This window comes from Protopterus annectens, chromosome 2.part0 (genome assembly GCF_019279795.1).
Source record: "Protopterus annectens isolate FY-2018-M chromosome 2.part0, PAN1.0, whole genome shotgun sequence".
Classification (NCBI taxonomy): Eukaryota; Metazoa; Chordata; order Ceratodontiformes; family Protopteridae; genus Protopterus; species Protopterus annectens.
In genome coordinates, this window is record NC_056728.1 from 1,349,562,037 (window position 1) to 1,349,582,335 (window position 20,299).

General features: G+C 47.1%; 1 protein-coding gene across 1 annotated transcript in view; it reads left to right on the top strand.

The window, feature by feature from the left end:
- The window catches only part of CCNA2 (cyclin A2), a 1,007,636-nt gene that overhangs the window by 934,844 nt on the left and 52,493 nt on the right, over positions 1 to 20,299 (top strand). The window contains exon 7 of the mRNA XM_044061531.1: positions 15,763 to 15,896. Within this exon, the coding sequence (XP_043917466.1) occupies positions 15,763 to 15,896 (134 nt within the window). The remainder of the gene's footprint in view (positions 1 to 15,762; positions 15,897 to 20,299) is intronic.

Sequence of the window (20,299 nt, forward strand, 5' to 3'; positions counted from 1 at the left end):
TCCTCCTTGTTCGGTGCTAAGGAGGTGCACTCTCCATCTGCGTTTGTGGTGGAGAGGGTTTTCTTCCAAGGATAGAGACCCCAGCCTATTTCCTTGGATCCCACCTAGACTTCCATGGATTTGGTTAAAACTCCCCTTCAGCTTGTTCCTGGGACAGCCCGTGCAAGAGGACCCCCAGGCGATTCCCCTGGAGGAACCCCTCGTGACTCAGGAGCCCTCTTCAGAGTCCCACTGAAGAGAGGGACCCCGTAAGCACACGTGTAAAAGGAGGCACCTGGACTCCCCCAAGTCCTTGACAGAAGACACTGATTTAGATGGAGAAGGGTCCCCCAGGTCACCTTCTGAGGATGCCTCCTTTGGAGATGTCATGGAGATCCTCCACCCAAGGGGAGGTTGGTCTGCCCCAAAACCTTCTACGGATAAGTCTGTGTTCCTGGAGGCTTTTTGCATGGGCCCATCTACTTCCTAGGTGTCCCCTCCTGCAGATCCCTTAGTGGATCTTATCACCACGCGGGCATGGAAGGAGCCTGATACCATAAAGCAGATACCAAAATGCCTGGACAGGATTTTCTCCACCCTCAGACAGGCCTGGTACAAAGGATCCCCGGTGGATGCTATGGTGGTTGCAGCTGCCACCAAGAGGGAACTGGCACAGGAGAGTTACTCTGTCCACCATCTGGACAAGGAGTCCAGGGCAGTGGATCAATTTGAGAAGTGTTTTATTCAGCGATGTTTTCCATCCAAGCACTGAACTATTTAGCACATGTTATTCGACTGCAGCGAGACCTAGTCACTGAGTTGCCCCCAGAGTCTCTGTTGCCGGACAAACATTGGTTCTCCGCAAAAATGTTAGCTCTAAAATTTGTATCGAACACTTATACATCTCCTTTCCCGTGCTACAGAAGAAGCTGCTAGGGCGGCTGGGACCGGCATGGCTAAGACGACACGCTTGGCTCAGACTGTCAATTCACGGACCCCTTCAAGGAGTCTTTCACAAATGCTCCCTTCAATGGTTCTTTCCTTTTTGGGAAGACAGTACGTGACACTGGTCCAGAGCGAAAAGGACTGACACTGGTCCAGAGCGAAAAGGACTGGAAGAATTTGTCTGTCATAGGGGTCCGCTTCTCTAGCCCTCAAAGATCCTTTTCTAGGAATCGGAGAGCACAAAAGATGTGGTTCCAAAATTTCCCAGGACTTGGGACAACTCGTCCCCTTGAGGGGGACAGGACAGACTGCAGCAGAGGGGGGGGGGGCAGAGGAACTTCGGGTCTAGGGAGATATTCTCAGACAAGCCCACGCAGCAGCCCTGAGGGGTTGCCCAACTCTCCTACTCTGGAGACTGTCGGGGGAAGGTTATCGTTGCACCCAATGGCTTGGGAGTCCATAACTGCAGATCCGTTTGGTGCTTCAGATATCCAGAGACTACACCGTCCCGTTTGTTACCCCTCCAGTCCAACAAGCATCTCCCAGATGTCCCACCCGCTCAAAGGGAGATGGCAGCGCTAGAGATTTCCAAGCTGCTTCGCAAACGAGCCATCAAACTGGTCGCACAGATCAGTCCGGATCAGGCATTTACTCCAGGTTCTTAGTGCCAAAAAAGACAGGAGGCCTCAGGCCCATCTTGGACCTGTCAACCTTGAACCTGGTGGTAGCCAAGCAGAAATTCCAGATGGTCACTCTACAGCCCATTCTACCTTGCCATCGAGAATGTGACTGTATTTGCTCGATAGACCTCCAGGACGCTTACTACCATATCGATATTCGCAGAAGCTCCAGGAGGTTCCTTTGCTTCCCGCTGGGAGCCAATCTTTTCCAGTTCAGAGCCCTACCCTTCGGTCTCCCCACATCCCCCAGGGTGTTTACCAAGGTAATGGCAGTCGTGGCGGCTCATCTGAGGCTTCAGGGAATTCCAGTATTCCCTTACCTAGATTGGCTCCTTGCTGCTTAGACCAAGTGTCTTTGCATTGCCAGAGATGGCTAGGTATCACTATCAATGTTTCCAAGTCCCACTTGGACCCAGTGCAGATCTTGGACTTTATCGGGGCACGGCTGGACACCTTTCAGTTGAGTCTTTCTAACTCCAGGCAGGGTCCAGAGCCTACGGGCCTATGAGTGGGTTCCTTAGCCCCAGGCAACCAAAGGTGGGTGACCATTCTCCGAGCCCTTGGCTCTATGGTAGCAGCAATCTCCATCTTCCCCTGTGTGCGTGTTCTTCAGTAGACTCTGGCCATACAGTGGCCTTGGCTAGATTTCACCATGGAATTTCTGGTTCAAATCAGCAAAGCCTGCAGGGCGTCGCTTCTCTGGTGGCTCCAATCGCCGGAGATCTTAGCAGGACGTCCATTTGTTTCACCCACAGCCCAAGCCACAGTGACCACACATACCTCCCAGCTCGGGTGGTGGGGGGCATTATCTGGGGAGGACAGTCCAAGGGACGTGGTCCCACATTGAGACCAGATTGCATATCAATGTTCTGAAGATGAAAGCAGTGCTTTTAGCATGTTAAGCCTTTCACACTGTCCTTCCTCCAGGGACTGTTGCATTTCAGTCAGACAACACGTCGGTTGTCTGATACATCAACAAACGGGGAGGAATCCGATATTTACCCTCCACTGCGTGGCCATGAGAGTGTAGGAGTGGGTGATCTCCACCAGGCAATTTCTGATTGCAGCGCACGTTCCGGGGCACTCAAACATTTTAGCGGACAGATTGAGTCTGCTATTCTAATGCCATACAATTGGCATCTGAAACCATGTATAGGGGAGGAGATCTTCCTTGAGTGGTGTCGGCCTTGCTGCTATCTCTTTCCAATGAGAAGTACAGCGAGTTCTTCGCTCTGATCTCCTCAGGGGTGCAAGGTGATCCTCATTGCCCTGTTCTGGCCTCAGGTGTGGTTCCACTTCCTTTGGTCATGTTCTATCTCCTCCTTGGATTCTGGATCCCTGCCCGGATCTAATTTCCCATCCCTCTGGCACTTGTCCGCCCAACCTGGACAGCCTCAAGCTGACTGCTTGGTTGCTCCAGTTCCCTTGATTGCCAGGATTTACCGCAGTAAGTGGAACTATTCTCTATTTGGGCTTCACAGTGAAACCTGGATCTCTACAGCCCCTGTTCCTACAGTATAGGATTTCTTAGCCAGTATTTTTCAACAAGGGGCTCGTTCCTCCATGGTGAAAGTGCAACTGGCAGCTATCTCTAATTTCCATGTTGGTGAAAACATGAATGCCCTGGCCTCTTCTAGACTGTTAAGGCTTTTCTTAAAGGCAACTTTCTTTTGCGTCCTCCAGTTAAGGACTCTGTTCCTCCTTAGGACCTTACCTTGGTTCTGCAGGCTTTAATTGCTCCCCCCTTTGAACCTGCAGCATCAGTAGATTTGAGGTTCTTATCCTTGAAGACAGCCTTCTTAGTGGCCATTACGCCGTCTAGGTGGGTTTCTGAGATTCAAGCTTTGTCTGCCATGCCCCCTTACTTTATCTTCCATAAGAACAGGGTTTCTCTCCACACTAACCCTTCCTTCTTACCAAAAGTAGCTTCTGAGTCAAACAATCAATTAACCTGCCTGTCTTCTTTCCAAATTTTCAGAGCAAGTGTGTATATAAGCTGCATTTGCTAGATTTTCATAGACTGCTTCATTTTTATTTAAACAGAACAAAGCCTTTTCCGTAAGTCCGACCAGTTATTTATGTCCTTTTCTAAACCCTTTCTGGGCAAAGCTATCTCCAAGGTTTCCTTAGCTAGATGGATTACACAATGTATTTTACAAATTTATAAAGACAAAGGTGTGCCCCTGCCTGGTCCTGTTAAAGCTCATTCTACCAGATCTATGGTGACTTCTGCTGCATTTTGGTCTAGGGTTCCACTGGATGACATTTGTGCAGCAGCAACCTGGGCAAGGTCACACCTTCATTTCCCGTTATAAATTGGATTTGATCTCCAGAGAGAGAGCATCCTTTGGCTCTGCGGTGCTCAGGAATATCGTTCCATGAGGGCCTCTCAGGAGTTTAAGTAGCTGGGGACTCTGTCCCACAGGTTGCAGATAAAATGAAGTTAACTACTTCAGATAAAGAAGTTATGTACTCACCATAATGTTCCATCTGAGTAGTTACACTTAATTTTTCTGCAACCATCCCACCCTCCTCCTCTCGAACATGTTCAAGGTTTATTATATAGTTGAGTTGCTAATTGGTTGTGTAGTGGCAAACTTGATCTGAGGGAAGGTAGGAAATGGTGATGGGTTATGGGTAATGGTGAGGAGCTTTGAGCTCAGAGCAGATGCTTGAAAAGTTATGGCTCGAATCCGATATGGATCCGAATACCCACAGGTTGCAGAAAAATGAAGTGTAACTACTCAGATGGAACGTTATGGTGAGTACATAACTTTTTTAAAACTCCATACCAAGAACTGCATTATAGTGCTTTTTGGAGAGTCTGCTACATTAACTGCATCAAAACGCCCTTAAAAGCTGATTCACTAGTCAAGGATCTGGGAACTGGTGTGTGTGACTTAGCTTTCTGCCAACATGTCTATGGTAGTTCATCTTATGTTCAACTTATAAGCAAGGCCATGGCATTTGGGTCTAGTGAGGTCATATCAGACCCATCAGAGTATGCCCCTTCTGTATGGACCTGACCAGACGCATGCAGCAACTGGAACATCCACAAAGTTTCCTTACAAAAATACAGGCAGTAAACTGTCCTCTGACTACCTCAGAGCTCTGACTCTACTCTATCATGTAGACTTCTGAGTAGTGACCTTTGCTGGCTTCCAGGACATCCCTGGACTGTTTGGATGAACCTTTAGCACATCTGCAAAACAGCATCAGAGCTGCTAGAGGAGTTGTCTTTCGGCTTTTCCCGGTTAGGGGTCGCCACAGTGGAACTCCGGTCCGCTAATGATTGGCAGTAGATTTGTACGTGCCGAGTTGCCAGCCCTGACGCACAACCTTTCACGAAGGTACGCCCATTCATGCATGTCTCTACACAGAAGACGCTCTTGCTGAGAATCTAACCGGACAAGGTCTTACTGTGAGGCGACAACACTACCGCAGCACCACCTCAGAGCTGCTAGAGTAAAAACCTAAATTTTCTTTGAGACACAAAAGGACATGTTGGCGACAGATGTTTCTCAGAATTCTCATTCTCTGGAACAGGCTCCCCGTCCATGTGAAACAGAGTTCATCCTTATCCCAACTTAAGAGCAACTTGGACCCAGTGGGTGGGTAATCAGAAATTCACTTATCTTTTGTGCAGTCTTCGTATACCTTTGTATAATTTGTGAAGTCCTTGGTCCAGTCTAGGCCCGGGAGTTGGTATTGACTCATGATATTATAAGGTGCTGTTGGGTGTCTGATACTACTAAGGCAGCAGACTTGATCTGAAGGGAGTTGGGGCATTATGGGTAAGCTTGGATCCATAGCTGGAAAATGCAGCTGTCTCAGATCAAATGTGGATCCGAAACCCACAGGTTGAAGACAAATTAAGTGCAACTACTCAGATGGAGCGTTATGGTGAGTACATAACTTCATTTTAATTATGGGCCGGATAATTGCCCAAGTACAGGGGGGGGGGGTTATAACTTTTGCTGTCTGTGATGCCTTTACTAATCAAGTGTGCTACGTAGAAAGCTTTCCTTACTACAGTAGACACATGGTGGTCGTTAAGGTCATAGTCAACTTGTAACCCAAAGTCCCTTACCACTTCATGGGTACTTAGGGTATTGTTGATTTGATAGTGTGTGGGAACACTGTGCCGAAGGAAATAATGATGCATTCCTTTGCATTCAGTTTGAGTCAGTGACTAATACACCAGTCACTGGTTTGTGAGAGACCCTTCAGGAGTATAGTGACATAATTTGGGGATTCAGTGACTGCACCTAGTCCACATACTTTGGTTAGCCACAACCCCTTAGTTTTGACCTGAACTTATGAGAAGTATATACCAAACAGTAGGGGGCCCAGCACTGACCTGTGTGGCAACCCACAGGTAAAAAGTCTCCTGGGTGATGTGGAGTCGCCCACTTTGACAGTTTGTGAGCCAGTTGGAAACCCATCTTACAACAAAGGGATTACGTTTAGTTTGCCAAGTTTGTCTGAATGTGGGATTGTCTAAAGCCTTTGCCAGGTCGAGGTATTCTGTGTACACAGATTTGCCCTCAATGGCCTTGGTCAGACTTTCAAAGAAATCCACCAGATTTAACAGGCAGGATCTGCCCTTCACAAAGTCGAATTGGGTAGGATCCAGGGTTTGGAGGTTACCTGTGTCTTTGAGGTCCATAATACATTCCATGGCCTTACGGATGAGACTGGTCAGGCTTATGGGTCTGCAATTCCCCTGGTCTGTTTCTAGGCCACCATTATGAAGGGGAATAACTGTTGCTGTTCTCCATTCCACAGGAACAAAGCCTGTGGGTCAGGTCATGGATGAAAAGGGTACTTAGTGGTAATGCTAGTTCATGTTTTAGCCTGTTTAGAAGACAGTCTGGGATGTCGTTTGGTCCCATAGAGGCAGTGTTTTTGAGAACATGCTCTTCGGATATGTAGGATGGTCGGGGGGAAGTTTTGAGGAGGGTTTGTAAGTTAGGACGGGATAAGGGAGTGAAATTTTCACCAAACCTATACGCTAGCAGGTTTGCAGTCTCTGGGGTCAGGGTGTGTGATACCATTGGCCACTAGTTCTGCACATGCTTGGGTCATATCCTTTATGTACATAGCTGTAAAAGGCCTTGTGGTTATCCTTGGCTGTACTTGCTCTCAAAGGAGCCTTTGGTGGATTTGACAAGCTGTTTTATTTGCCTGTTAAGGCTGTGGGTGCTTTTCCATTGTTGGGGCCTTGCCTTTGTTTTCTTGAACAGCAACTTTTTACATTTATTGTAAAGTTTGATCGTGGATATCCACCATGGCAGCTTGTTTTTACTTGGGGCTCTGATTCTTTCTGGTATGGCCGAGTTTATGCACTTATGCAAGTGATTGTATAGGGCTTTAGTGTAAGCTTTGGTGTTGTAGTTGCCACTTCCAGCTTGGTTTGGGGGGTTTAAATGCATTTACACCTTCACCTAGGGGGGGTATAGTTTGCCTTGGTGATTTTTTTTGTCTGATTTCACCTTTTGTGAGTGTTGGTGTTAGTGCCAGCTCAAAGGTGACTGATTTGTGGTCCATTTTAACTGAGGGTCTGACATTTGCAGCAGTGCATCTGTTTGACATGCTGGTGAGGACAAGATCCAGAATGCTTGTTCCCCTTATCAGGTTATGGACAATTTGTTCCAGGGCATTTGAATTAGGAACTTTTAAACTAGCAAGTTGGGGCTAGCGTAGGTTTCCCAATTGATGGTGGGATAATTGAAATCCCCATAACCAGAGTGGAAATATTTGGATCGACTCCAGTTTGGTGAAGTAAGCTTCGTGGGCGGCACCCATGAAGGGGGCTCTATAACTGGCTATGACTTGAATGGTGGTCTTACCCACCATATCGTGTACCTGAAGTAACTGTGGAGTTGTCCAGTTTAACTAGACGAGAGGTGAATTTTTCTAATATAGACTGAAAACTGCCTCATTTGGTTTTAACACATTCATTTTGCAGTCTAAAGATGTGGAAGGCACTGTAGCCTTGCAAGGTCACGGTACACTGAGGCTTGAACCTGGTTTCTGTCACTGCACAGACTTCTACATCTTCTAGTGATAAGTGCTTCCAGGGAGTACAGATTTTGTTTTAAGTTCCTAGCATTTAGCAACATGACCCCTATTTTGTTCTGATTGGTTAATTTCATGGTGGTAATGTTTAAGACCTTGCCTAAAAAAAGTCACTTTGGGGGAGGCAACAGCCTTTGCCACCAGCCAAAAGCTTAGAGGTGCCAGGTGCAAACAGTGACTGGCAAAGCAGCTAGGTTTGTTGGCCATGGCTTTGCAGGCTGACAAGAACTGGATCCCCTTTCAATGACCCCAAAAACTGAGCCATTTATGGAAATGAATCCTTTTGTTTAAACTGTGGCATCATTCTAGGTGAGGGTGGTATGCTGCTCAAGGCTAGGGACATACATGCTTGGGACACATACTCTGAGCTCAACCATGTGTCTGTTCATATAGTCCAGTGAGGTACAGCTCATGTCACTTAACCAGTATGAGCTACGACAGTCATAATGGTACTTGCTGCTGAGACCTGAGTGCATGCGTGATCTGACGAATCCTTACACCAGGCAGGCAACTGACCATGACTTTCTCCTTGTCCAACCTGGTGAGTGGGACATCATGTCTCGCTACTGAATCTGCAGTGACATGAAAATGTGTTAAGCCCCACTGGCTTGGTGGGTGAGACACTGGTGTTGCTGTGTCATGGGTGCAGTGGGGACTGTTGTAGCAGTTTTATGTTTTGGAGGTTTCTGGTGTTTTGGTAAGTTTCAAGAGAACCTCTGCGTATGTGGATTAACATGTTTGCATACTATGTGTATGCGTAGTGGTATTGTGAGCATATGTAGTGGTGGAGGAGACTACCTTCTCCATGTCCCTGTTTTGAGAGGGATCATGGGTTCTAGATTCTTGGTGTAAATGTGTCTCGCACTTTGTACTAGTGTTATTAGTAGAGGGTTGTCTTAGTACATGAAGCAATTACTAGACTGCCTCAAGAGTCCCAAGTCAACAAGGTTAGTCTCATTTCTTGCAGCTTGGCTACTTAACATACAGATTCCTGCACCCCTAATTTTAATGACCAAGCTATGTCCAAAACAATATTGGTTTTAATCTGACATAGGTTTAAATGATAAGTTCATACGTTACACTGAACATTTGGAACATCCTTTCGTAGAAATTGTTCAGGTTCCTTGCCCAGGCCTGTTTCTGCATCTTCACATAGGTCTTGAGTCCCTTTGAAGCCCTACCTTTGTCATTTGGGAGCAGATGTCCACCTTTGTGAAGGCTCTGCTTTGATATGGTATCCTGTCTCCCTTCTGTGCCTGGGGTGGATCAGACTCTTCCTGGCCCTTGCTATCGTGCTGGTAACATTGGAGTAAATGTTTAATACATGTAGTTCCTTTGACATCAGATGATGCTTTCGTCTGCACCAAGGCCCTTGGTGAATTTCGTCAGACCATTGTCTGCTACAGGGCCTAAAGACTGATGCTAACTGCTCAGTGCAGACTTTACTCCTAATGGCATTGGGAGCTTTGTGTTGTGTTCAAACCTTCAGTGCTAAAATTCAGGCTACTTTTGGCATGAATGGTCTGTAGCACCTGGGCTCATTTCCAGTGCTGCTGCAGTGACTGTAGTACCCATTCATTCAGTGCACTGTTTCAGGTTCAGATGTTTCCATCAACATTTTGACATGGGGGACTATTTGGTTTATTATGGGGCAGGTACAGGATCCATTGATTTCATAATCAGTTTAAGGTCCACATAGTCTAGGCACCACAAAATGTAAAACTTTCTAATTGTTGACAAGTGGTTGAGCACTGTCGTCCCTGCTGCTTGGGACTTCCTCAGAACAAACCTAGACTCTTAGTGAATAGAAATGTTTATGTAGTCCAATCTTGCCTAATTCTTACCTGTGGGTTCAGAGCCGAATGTCAGCTCCGACTCTGCCAAACTTTTTTAGCTCTAAGTCTTTCTATTGGCTAGGCTAAGATGGTATCCCATGCTGCACTGCTCTCTATCCCCAGATCTCGTTTGCTGCTCGTGTAGCTCTGACGTGGTCTCGCTTTTGGCTGTTGCTAAGTACCCTTTTTCTTTATCAGAGAATTTTTTTGCAAAAAAAGCTATTTTAATAGCTATTGTGTGTGTTCTTGTCTTGCCTTGTGGAAAAGTTGTTTTTGATGCTTTTTTTCTGTGGTATCCCACTAGCTGTTTCCAACAGGCTAGGCCCGTTTCAGTTAGAGGACCTAGTCTGTCCCCTTACTTTCCTTGTCATAAGTTTACCGGGAATAAAACCGTTTAAATTAGAGGTATTAGTCCTTCCCCTCTTGTTTGTGTCTAAGGATCATTTAACTTGGAGATCGTGTTGTTCTGTTTGTTGTAGGCTTTTTCCCGCCTTGACTGTTTGACCGTTGGTCCATTTATTCAGTGGTTAATTGTTTAACTGTGCAAAGATATTAAGGTGTACAAGCCCTCAGGCTTCAAGAAATGCTAGGTGCAGTTATAAAATGTCCATTACCGATGGACACTGTGTGTATTGTCTGGGAGCGATTCATCTCCAGGAGTCGTGCAGTTTCTGTCCTGCCTTTAGTCCGCGAGTTCTTCAGGAAAGGAAGAATAAATTGATTTTGAAGGGACTTTTGAAACCCTCCTTTGAGGAGGGTTTGGAGAGTGGTTCCAGCTCTAAGGCAAAATCCTCTGAAACAAAAAATATCTCTGGCTCCATTAGTCTCTTGGGAGCGACCGGAGAAAATAGTCTGCTTCGAAATCCTCTGCTCCATTGTCCTTTGGGCTGCAGGAAGTGTCAGTTGTTATGGAACCTGCTTCGGCTCCAACCTTCTTGGAACCTTTTCAGAGCCAATCGGCTAGCATTAGGCCAGTATCCCCTCCTCGCAGGTCCCCTTCAGAGAGGAGGTCTCTCTCTCCTTCTCTATCCTCCAAATCTTCCAGGACCTTATCAGATGTGGACGTCAATAGAGTGGTGCAGAGACTCCTTCAGTCACCGGTTCTGGCAAAATTGTTCTCTGCTCCGACCCAGTCTGCCCCGTAGCTGGTCCCTCAACCTGCTTCGATACCCTCCTCCGAGCACATCTCTGCTTTCGGAGCCGGAGTGCTCTGCTCCGTGTGATGTCCCTAGGTCGGTTCCAACAGCCCCTCCTGGCTTATCTGTGCAGATGTCTGCTCCGACCCAGTCGATGCCATCCACTGGGTTCAAGACTCAGGATTCTTCGGTCGGACCCAAGGGAGAGGCTTCGGGACACCTCTGCTCCTAGTCTCCCTCTCGGTGCTTCAGTGCGGGGAAGTCTGACTCCTGTCTTGGCTTTGGAGGCTGGTCATTCTTCGGACTCAGGAGGACCAGCCTTCGAGGCCATGTGGAGCGCACTGGCCAGGTCAGCGGCATCATGCGGGTCTGTCATTCTGTCCCCTACTACACCGGTGCAGGTCTCTGCCATCTGTCTTTAGACAGTGGAGCCTCAAGACCTCAGGGTACCCCCATGAGTGGTCCCCACATTTCTGAGGTCTCCTCAGTTTTTGTCTGAGGAGCAACCCAGAAAGAAGACGTGCAAGAGGAAGCACATAGATTCCCATGATCTCTCACATCAGATACTGACCTCGAGGAATCTGAGGGGTCTCCTAAGTCATCCTCTGAGGATGTTTTTCTCTGACATCCTAGAGATTTTGAAGCTGAGGTGACTGGCCATCCAAAGCCCCCTCCGAGGAGGAGTCTGTCTTCCTGAAGGCCTTTGGTGCTCAGCTGTCCGCCTCCTGTGTATCTCCACCCTTCGAGCTTCTGGTTTTGGTTTGTCGAAGGGTGTGGGGAAACCCCTGACTCTGGAACCAGTCCCCAGGAGACCCAATAAATTTTTGTCTGCTGCTCCTGAGAAGGAATTTCTGTCCAGGGGAGTCCCTGTGGATGCCATGGTCATGGCAGCTGCCACCCAGAAGGAATTAGCAGAGACTTCTTCCACCGTCCATCCCCCCCCTAACAAGAAGTCTAGGACCATGGATCGGTACAGGAAGCGTACGTTTTCTTCAGTGATCTTTACCTTACAGTCACTGATTTACTTATCACACTTTACATGGCTCAAGAGAGATCTCCTCAAGGAGCTTGGAGATGCTCACGGGCAACGTTTCTGAGGCGGTGGCCCAGGCTGTCAACGCTCAGATGTCTACCCTCGGTTCCATTGCAAACCCCTCCATGAGGCTAATCTCCTATGCAGATTGAGGGATCAAGTAGGGCAACAAGTTCAGGAGTTGCTCTTAGGAGGCAGGCTTGGATGCACCTATGTCATTTCGCGGAGGCCTTCAAGTCTTCATTCACCGCCCCTTCTGATGGTTCCTCTTTGTTCGGAACCAAGGTGAAAGGCACTCACTAGGTGCGAGCAGGAGGGAAAAAACTGTCTGCCGTAGGAGTCCGTTTTTCCCTTCCCTCTAGGCCTTATCTCAAGGCCCAGAGGGGTGGCAAAATGTGGTTCAAGAAGTCACTGAGGTTTTTTTCCCAGTACACAAGGTGAGCCCCCCTCCAGAGGCAGGGGAGGGGGTGGTTATTCAGGGAGACGCCGCCCTAGGGGCAGAGGAGGCCCCCGCAACTCGGAAGACTGCGATTCCTTTCGTGGTTTTCCCTACCGCCGCTCCTGATGGGAGGCCCGACTGTGCATTTCCAGAGCCAGTTGGGGGTCGAATCTCATTATACCCGGAGGCCTGGCAAGACATCACCCAGGACCAATGGGTTCTACGAATAATTTCCGGAGGATATGTCATCCCCTTCTCGTCAAATCCCCCCTCCAGTCAAGAAAATCCCGGATGTTCCACCCAGTCAAAGGGATTATGCAGCTTCAGAGGTTTCAAAGTTGCTAGAAAAAGGAGCCATCCAACATGTCCCCTCAGACCAGATCGGATTAGGGACTTGCTCCAGATTCTTTTTGATGCCGAAAAGGACAGGGGACCAGAGACCCATATTGGATCTCAGTCAATTGAACACCCATGTGGAAAAGTCCAAGTTCCGAATGGTCACACTGCAGTCTATTCTCCCATTGTTGGGAAAAGAAGTCTGGATGTGCTCGGATGCTTACTACCACAAAGATGGACAGGGCATCCAGAAGTTACCTACACTTTTGGCTGGGAGCCAGTCATCATCAGTTTCGAGCCCTGCCGTTTGGTCTCACCACAGCCCCCAGGGTGTTTACCAAATGCATGGCAGTGGTGACTGCTCACTTGAGGCGTCTGGGATTCCAAGTGTTTCCGTATCTGGACGACTGGCTCCTTACTGCCACCACCAGGCATCTACTACTTCAGACCAGGGACGCTACTATCAACCTATGTCAACAGTTGGATAATGGCTGCTACGATTGTTAGTCCCTCTGGCAAGGTTACATGAGGCTCCTTCAGTGGCTACTCTTTGCCCAGTGGTCTCAGTCTTCCACTTTCTTACCCTATTCTACTCGCAGGGCAAACAGGATCTCGGTTGGTGGCTTCGCACTGACAACCTGAATGCGGAAAAGCCCTTCGTTCCTGTGCCCCCAGTTGCCACGGTGACCACGGATGCCTCCCATATGGGGTGGGGGGTCATTATCTAGGCAGGACAGTCCAAGGCATGTGGCAAGAGCATGAGATGCATCTGCATATCAATGTCCTGGAGATGAGCTGTGCTACCAGCGTTGCAAGCACTTCAGAGTTTTCTTCCTCTCGGGACTATTGCAGTCCACTCAATGTCAGTGGTGTGGTATCTGAACAAGCAGGGAGGAACCAAGTCTTATCCCCTTTGCAGAGAGGCCATTCGAGTGTGGCAGTGGGCAGTGTCTTCCGAACGTTTTCTGGTGGCAACACACATTCCGGGGAAGTCCAATGTGATCGCAGCCAGGCTAAGCAGAGCTATTCTGATGCCTTACGAGTGGTTCCTGTACTGTCAAGTTGCGGAGCAGATCTTCGGCAGGTGGGGTCAGCCTTGCTGCAACCTTTTTGCCATCCGCTCACTGCCAAATGCAGCAGCTACTTCATGTTGATCCCCCCTCAGGGGGGAGTCACCCAGGGACGCTCTAGTCCACGATTGGCCATCCGGTCTACTATATGCCTTCCCTCTGGTCCCCTTGCTGCCAAAGGTTATTCAGAAAGCGCAATCCCTGGGAAGCAAAATTATTCTGATTGACCCACACTGGCCTCGTCAAATTTGGTTCCCCTTTCTCCATCCCTGTCTCATGGACGCTCCTTGGATTCAGGACCCACAACCAGACTTACTGACACATGTCAGGGCAGCTCCATCCCTCTCTTCGGACCCTCCGGTTGACAGCCTGGCTACTCAACTTCTGTCATTAGGCTTCAATTTTCGCCGGAGGTGGTTCGTATTTCATCTTCCTCATAAGCCCTCGACCAGGAATATTTATTACAGCAAATGGAAGAGGTTTTCTATCTGGGCGCATGCCAAAAAGATTGACCCTTACACAGCTCCAATTTCGTCTGTATTGGAGTTCTTGTCTATGCTCTTTAACCAGAGTTCAGTGTCCGCAACCATTCAAGTCCAAATGGCGACGATTTCTACCTTTCATGTCGCAGACTAGCCTAGCCTGATGGCACATAGACTCTGTAAGGCTTTCCTGAAGGGCACTTTATTTCGTCCTCCGGTATCGGAACCTGTTATGCCTTGGGACTTAAACTTCTACAGGGTCTTTCTTCACCCCCCTTTGAGCCTGCAGCCACTTGCGATTTAAAATTCTTAACTTGGAAGACTGTCTTTTTAGTAGCAATCACGTCAGCCAGACGTGTTTCGGAACTTCAAGCTCTAGCAATCAAACCACCTTATTTGATTATTCATAAGGACGGGGTTTCTCTCGGACCGAGCCCCTCCTTTCTTCCCAAAGTGGTGTCAGTCAGTAACCTTAACCAATCTATTGAATTGCCAGTGTTTTTTCCCCAGTTCTCAAGGCAGAATTCAAATTTCATCAATTGGATGTGCACAGACAATTACGTTTTTATTTGCACAGAACAAAATACCTCAGAAAAATAGAATTGGGTCTCCTGTTTCCAAAGTCACATTGTCCAGGTGGATTTCCAGTTGTATTTCTTTCATTTATTCCTCAGGGGGAAACTATTTTACCGTTCCAGGTGAAGGTTCACTCTACTCTGTATCTACATCTACAGCTTTTCAGGCCAGATGGTCTATGGATGATATTTGCTGCAGCTACTTGGGCATCTCTTCACACCTTTGTTACTCATTACAAGTTAGATGTGGTATCTAGGGGCAGGTCTTCCTTTGGTTCCACAGTGCTCAGGATTATTTTCCACTGAGCCTCCCAGGATTTAGGTGCTGGGGACACTGTCCCACAGGTAAGAATGTAGGTGAGATTGGACTACATAACATCAAGACGTTATGTACTCACCATAACGTTCGATGTAGGTAGTCCATCTCGCCTCACATTCTTACTTACCCCCCCCCCTCTCTCCTATCACCGTCCTGGAGGATCTGGAGGTTAGGTCTGGTTTCAGAGCTCCCTTCATTCTTGGTTTGTTCTTCCTTTCTTTAGGTGGTATGCATGGATAGTGAGTGCTGGCACTTGCAGCAAACTAGATCTGGGGATAGAGAGCAGTGCAGCATGGGGGATGCCATCTTTGCCCAGACAATAGAAAGATTTCGAGCTAAAAAAGTTTGGCCGAGTTGGAGCCGACATTCGGCTCTGAACCCACAGGTAAGAATGTGAGGCGAGATGGACTAAATACATCGAATGTTATGGTGAGTACGTAACTTCTTGTTTAGGCCAAGTAATGTTTGTAAAATCTAAGCATGTGTGAGCATATATATATTTTAATAGGCACTACAATAAATTTGCAGTATGTGTAATGTTTGAACTAAAAAGGTATTTGTGAAATCCTTCAAGATTAAAATGAGCAGCAACATTGTGATTAGCTTTTTTCTGACCTGCTAAACAGTAGCTGTCTTGAGCTTAGCAAGCCATATAGTGGTTAGCACAGTCCCACTGCAGCCATGCAGGGAATAACTGCATAAGTGGGTTTCCACATATCCATGGATAAAAAAGGCAGGGTGGAAAATGTGCAGTGGAGGGATTTGATTCTTAAATCATGTGTTAATTTTTCAGGTTTGCATGCTATTTTATTTTGGTCCATGCTGTTGCTGAATATTTTTTTCCTTTTACAGCCTGAAGTCCTAGAAAAACTGTCTGGCTACACACTTGAAAGCTTAACTCCTTGTTTGACAGACCTTCATCAAACCTACCTCAGTGCAAGACAACATGCACAGCAGGCAGTTCAAGAGAAATATAAAAGTGGAAAGTAAGAGCAAATGGCATGGATTTTTATCTTATAAATGTGACTTTGTCAAGTTTTATTCTTAATGGTTCTGCAAGACTGAGCAGAGAACAAAGAGCAAAGATATGAGGCCCCTGATGCATTTAATAAACAGATGAATATTCTGGTAGTAATGGTCATTGACCGTGCACACAGTTGGTGCCAAAGGCAGTAGTCAGTTTAATCCGCATAAGGGAGTATAGTAGTAAGTCATTCCCATCTTACCTTCACAGTAATCTTTGTGGTTACCGTACGTGTGAAGGTTTGTCTTGTGCCAAGACTTTTCATAGCACTAGTTTTTTTCCCTTATTGCCTAGATTCTCAGTACCCTGCAGTGGCAGCTTAACGTCTGGAGGTTAACAGTAGTAGTAGTGTTTTGCAGAAATTCTATATTAAATGGGTCTGTGGAAAAAAACATTTCCTCCAATACTGGCATTACCATGTTTATGGAGAGGCTGGAGCCAGTCTCCAGCAAACGAGGCTAAGGACCAGTACTTGAAAAACTACCAGTCCATTGCAGGGAACACTGCAGTGCCTGTGCGCAGCTTTAGGTTATGACAAATTCCCAACTTAAGGTGCCTTAGGAAACCAGAGAATCTGTCAAATCCACGCATCCTCCACAAAAGGCACTCTAGCCAGGAACTGAATTGGACTATACAAAGTGCTTGAACACCAGTATGAATACTGCACCATTCTACCACAGACATTTTGCTACAGTTTACTCTGCTGGAAGTGTAGTATTGGATACTTTTGATCTGACAATTTTCAGTCTGTCCTCAACCTGTGGGCTCTGTTCAGATGCTCTCAACTGTTAGCTGCTACCATAGCTCGTAGTAATCAAAAAACACGTGCTTATCCCTTACCCAGAATGCACCTATCCCAGTTACCTTGGATCTCATTTGCTGCTTTTCGTGTCAGATGTGGTGTCAGTTGCTCTCTAGCAGATCACCCTAACTTTTAATTCTGTTTATCTACAATTCAAAATCCCTTACCCTTTTTCTGTCTTGTACATCAGTACTCCAAATACTATTTTTATTTCCCTTTCCCTACACAGTGTATTCTAAATATCATTGCTGATATTTTCCTCCTACACTGTGTAGTTTATCATTTATATTTCTATATATTTTTCTCTCCTAAAAAATGCTGTATTCTCCTGTCTGGAAGAGAGAGAGATGGCAGAAAAGGATAAGGATCCTGTATTTAAACTGCCTGAAATGTGGCTAGAGGATGCCCTTTTCTGACACAAGCACACTGTACTGTTTGGGCCTCCTCCATCTTCAGGAGGATTGCTCTGTTTTTCATTCCTTTAGCCACAGAGCTCTTTCAAGTGTAAAAATTGATCTGTCCTCTTCAGTCATTAACCTGTGGGTCTCTGTTCTGACTTTCTGAACCGACCAGCCACTTCACTAGCTAAAGATTCCAAGCTTGAGCTCCTCCATCCTACCCATAATTCCCCACTACAGATTACCTCACTTCTTGTTTGCGGCTCACTGGAATAACAGCGAGGTTCCAATACTCCTGAGCTCTTCCATGGGTTTATTTAGTGTTCGTTACATAAGTTAGATTTTTTCTTTGCTTCTTAGTCTCCCCCTGTTCTTGTAGTTTAAAAAAAAAAATTCCCTTTACTCTGGTTTCTCTTGCTGTAGCGTTCCCTTTCCTCTCTTACTGCCTTTCCTTTCCATGGCTGATTAAAAAGGAGAAACCTGATTCAAAAAATGCAGTTCCTGTGGGCACAAGATCCAGTTGTCTGCCCACAGGGAGTGTATTTGCTGCCTGGGGCCTTCTCATTTGGACAGCGACTGCAGCATTTGTAAGTTTTCTCTCCAGGGCCCTGGCAGATAGGAGCAAGCTTATTTTGAAAGATTTGCTCCTGCCTTCATCTTCCTCTGCTGTTCCTTCAATGTCAGAGGCTTCTCCCCACTCTAAATCTTCTAAAGAGGCCTGGGAGAGTAAGGAAATGCTTCCCTATGAAGTCCTCTTCAGAGCAGCCAAAAAAGTGCCAAGGTCCTCGGATCCAACCCTGTCTGGTTTGGCTTCCTCAGCTCCATCTTTCGCCAAATCACTCCATGCCTCTTCTGCTTCCTGGGACTGCGCGGATTGGATCAGAGGTCTTCATTGTGCCTCTACTTCTAGCTTGGCCGACCACCATTGCCTGAAAATTCCCTTCTCAGAGGAAATCTTCCCAGGTCTCCCTCTTCCACATCCTCCAGATCATCTTGAAGCTTTTCTGAGAAAGATGTGCTTAGACTGAGGCAGTTTCTCAGATCTAAATGGGGGTTTTGTCTGCTCCATCCCCTTCTGGATCCATGAGGCTCCCCCTTTCCAACTTATGGCTCCTCCATTCTGGCCTTCTGTTAGTCTTCAGTTCTGTTACTGTTAGGCACTGAGGTGTCAGGGCTGATGGTGATCTCATCTTCGCCCTCGACCATTTCCCTGACTCACTTGGCTCTGACTTTCTGGGCCAAGTGAGTCTCTGAGCTATAGCCTCTGTCTTTTCAGGCAGTTTGACTTCCACTCTGAAGTTTGTGGTCACATGCTCTTGGAGCTTCGTTTGACAGTTTGACTCTGATTCCCCTTTCAGAGCAGGGGACTCTGAGGCTTCAGGAGGTGTCCCCTCCAGTAGTTTCGGTTCCATAGGGGATGCTTCTGGGAGCTGAGTCTTTCAGCTTTTGAAGTTGTGGAGAGTGCCCTCACCCACCCATTCCAGGAGACCCTTGGCTCTCACTTTTTCAGAACCTATCCTTACCTCTTCTGGATTGGTGCCTGAGGCCACTAGTCTACCATGTGGACAGCTGGCTGTGGAAAGTCTCCATACACTTCTGTGGAACCCCAAGGCTCTTCAAACACCTCTCCAGAACATCTCACAGAAGACGTCCCTCCGAAGAGACTGTGCAAGAGGAGGCACATTGATTCCCCTGAGGAATCTGTTACCACTAACACCAACTATGAGGAAGGTGAAGGATCCTCAACATCACCACTAGAAGTAATGGCAGCCACCAAAAAGGAGCTAGCCCAAGAAAGCTCTTCTGTCCCTCCCCTTAATAGAGAATCTCTGGCTTTGGATAGATTTGGAAAGAGTTTATGCCTCTTCCACATTTACTTTTAGTATGTTAAACTATTAATCCATTTGAGACAACAGAAGGGACCTGGTAAAGGAACTCTTTAGCTCAGCCCCCAGGGTCCATGTCTGCTGAGGAACAGAAAGCCTTTTCCTCCATACTGGCCACCCTTCAATCACTGTAATTCGTCCCTGAGGTTTGTAGCCCATGCAGCTTGAGGGGTAACCTTAAGGGTGTCCAGTTCATGCATTGCCATAAGGCATGTCTGGATGAGGCTGTGACTTTGCTGAGCCTTTTAAGGTGTTTTTCATCAATGCACACTTTGGCAGATCTACCTTGTTTCAACCTATTGGAGAGACTCTCTCCTGCAGCGAGAAAGATGGAAAGACCCTGTCTGACATCGGAATCTGCTTTTCTACTTGACTGAGGTCCTTTTCCAGAAACCAGCATGGCAGTAAAAAGATGCGATTCAAGAAATCGGAAGCTTCCTATCAAGACTGCCTGGGTTTTTTTTCCTCCTGAGGCACAGGGGGAAATAACCAGAATGGTAAACTCCACCCACACAGAGGCACTCTCAAAACCAAATATCTTAGGAACCCTTCTCAGATGGACCCTTCCAGCATTCCTTAGCAGTTGCCAGACTGCCTTCCTCTGGCAGCAGTTGGGGTGTGCTTTTCATTGCACCCTGCAGCCTAGGAAGTCATCATAAATGGCCAATGGGTGCCAAGGATCATATCCAGAGGAAACCACCTTTCCCTTTTTGTAGAGAAACTTGAATCCAAAGAATTACTTCCCTGATGTTCCACTCAATCAGAGGGAGGATGCAGCTGTAGAAATAGCAAAACTGCTGCAAAAAAGGTAATCCAGGAGCTCCCTCCCAAGTTTGATCAGGTGTCTATTCCAGGTTCTTTTTGGTACCCAAAGGACAGGACCAGAGACCAATTCTGGACCTAACTTCTTTGAACAAATATATAAAGAACACAATTCAGGATAGGGTACGTTCAATCCATCCTAACCCTGTTGAGGATGAATGACTGGATGTGCTCTAGACCTGAAGGATACATACTTTCACATCAACATACAGGCACTTCAGACGGTACCTTTGATTCTGGCTGGGAGCTGGTAATTACCAGTTCAGATCACTCCCATTTGGTCTCACAACAGCTCCCAGGGTGCTCACCAAATGTTTGGCAGTAGTGGCAGTCCATCAAAGGCTGCAAGGGTACCAGATCTTCCCCCTGTCAGGATGACTGGCTCCTAATCACTCCAGCCAGGCATCTATTGTTACAAGCCAAGGATCATCTCCTCCACCGACTCCAGGTCTTGGAA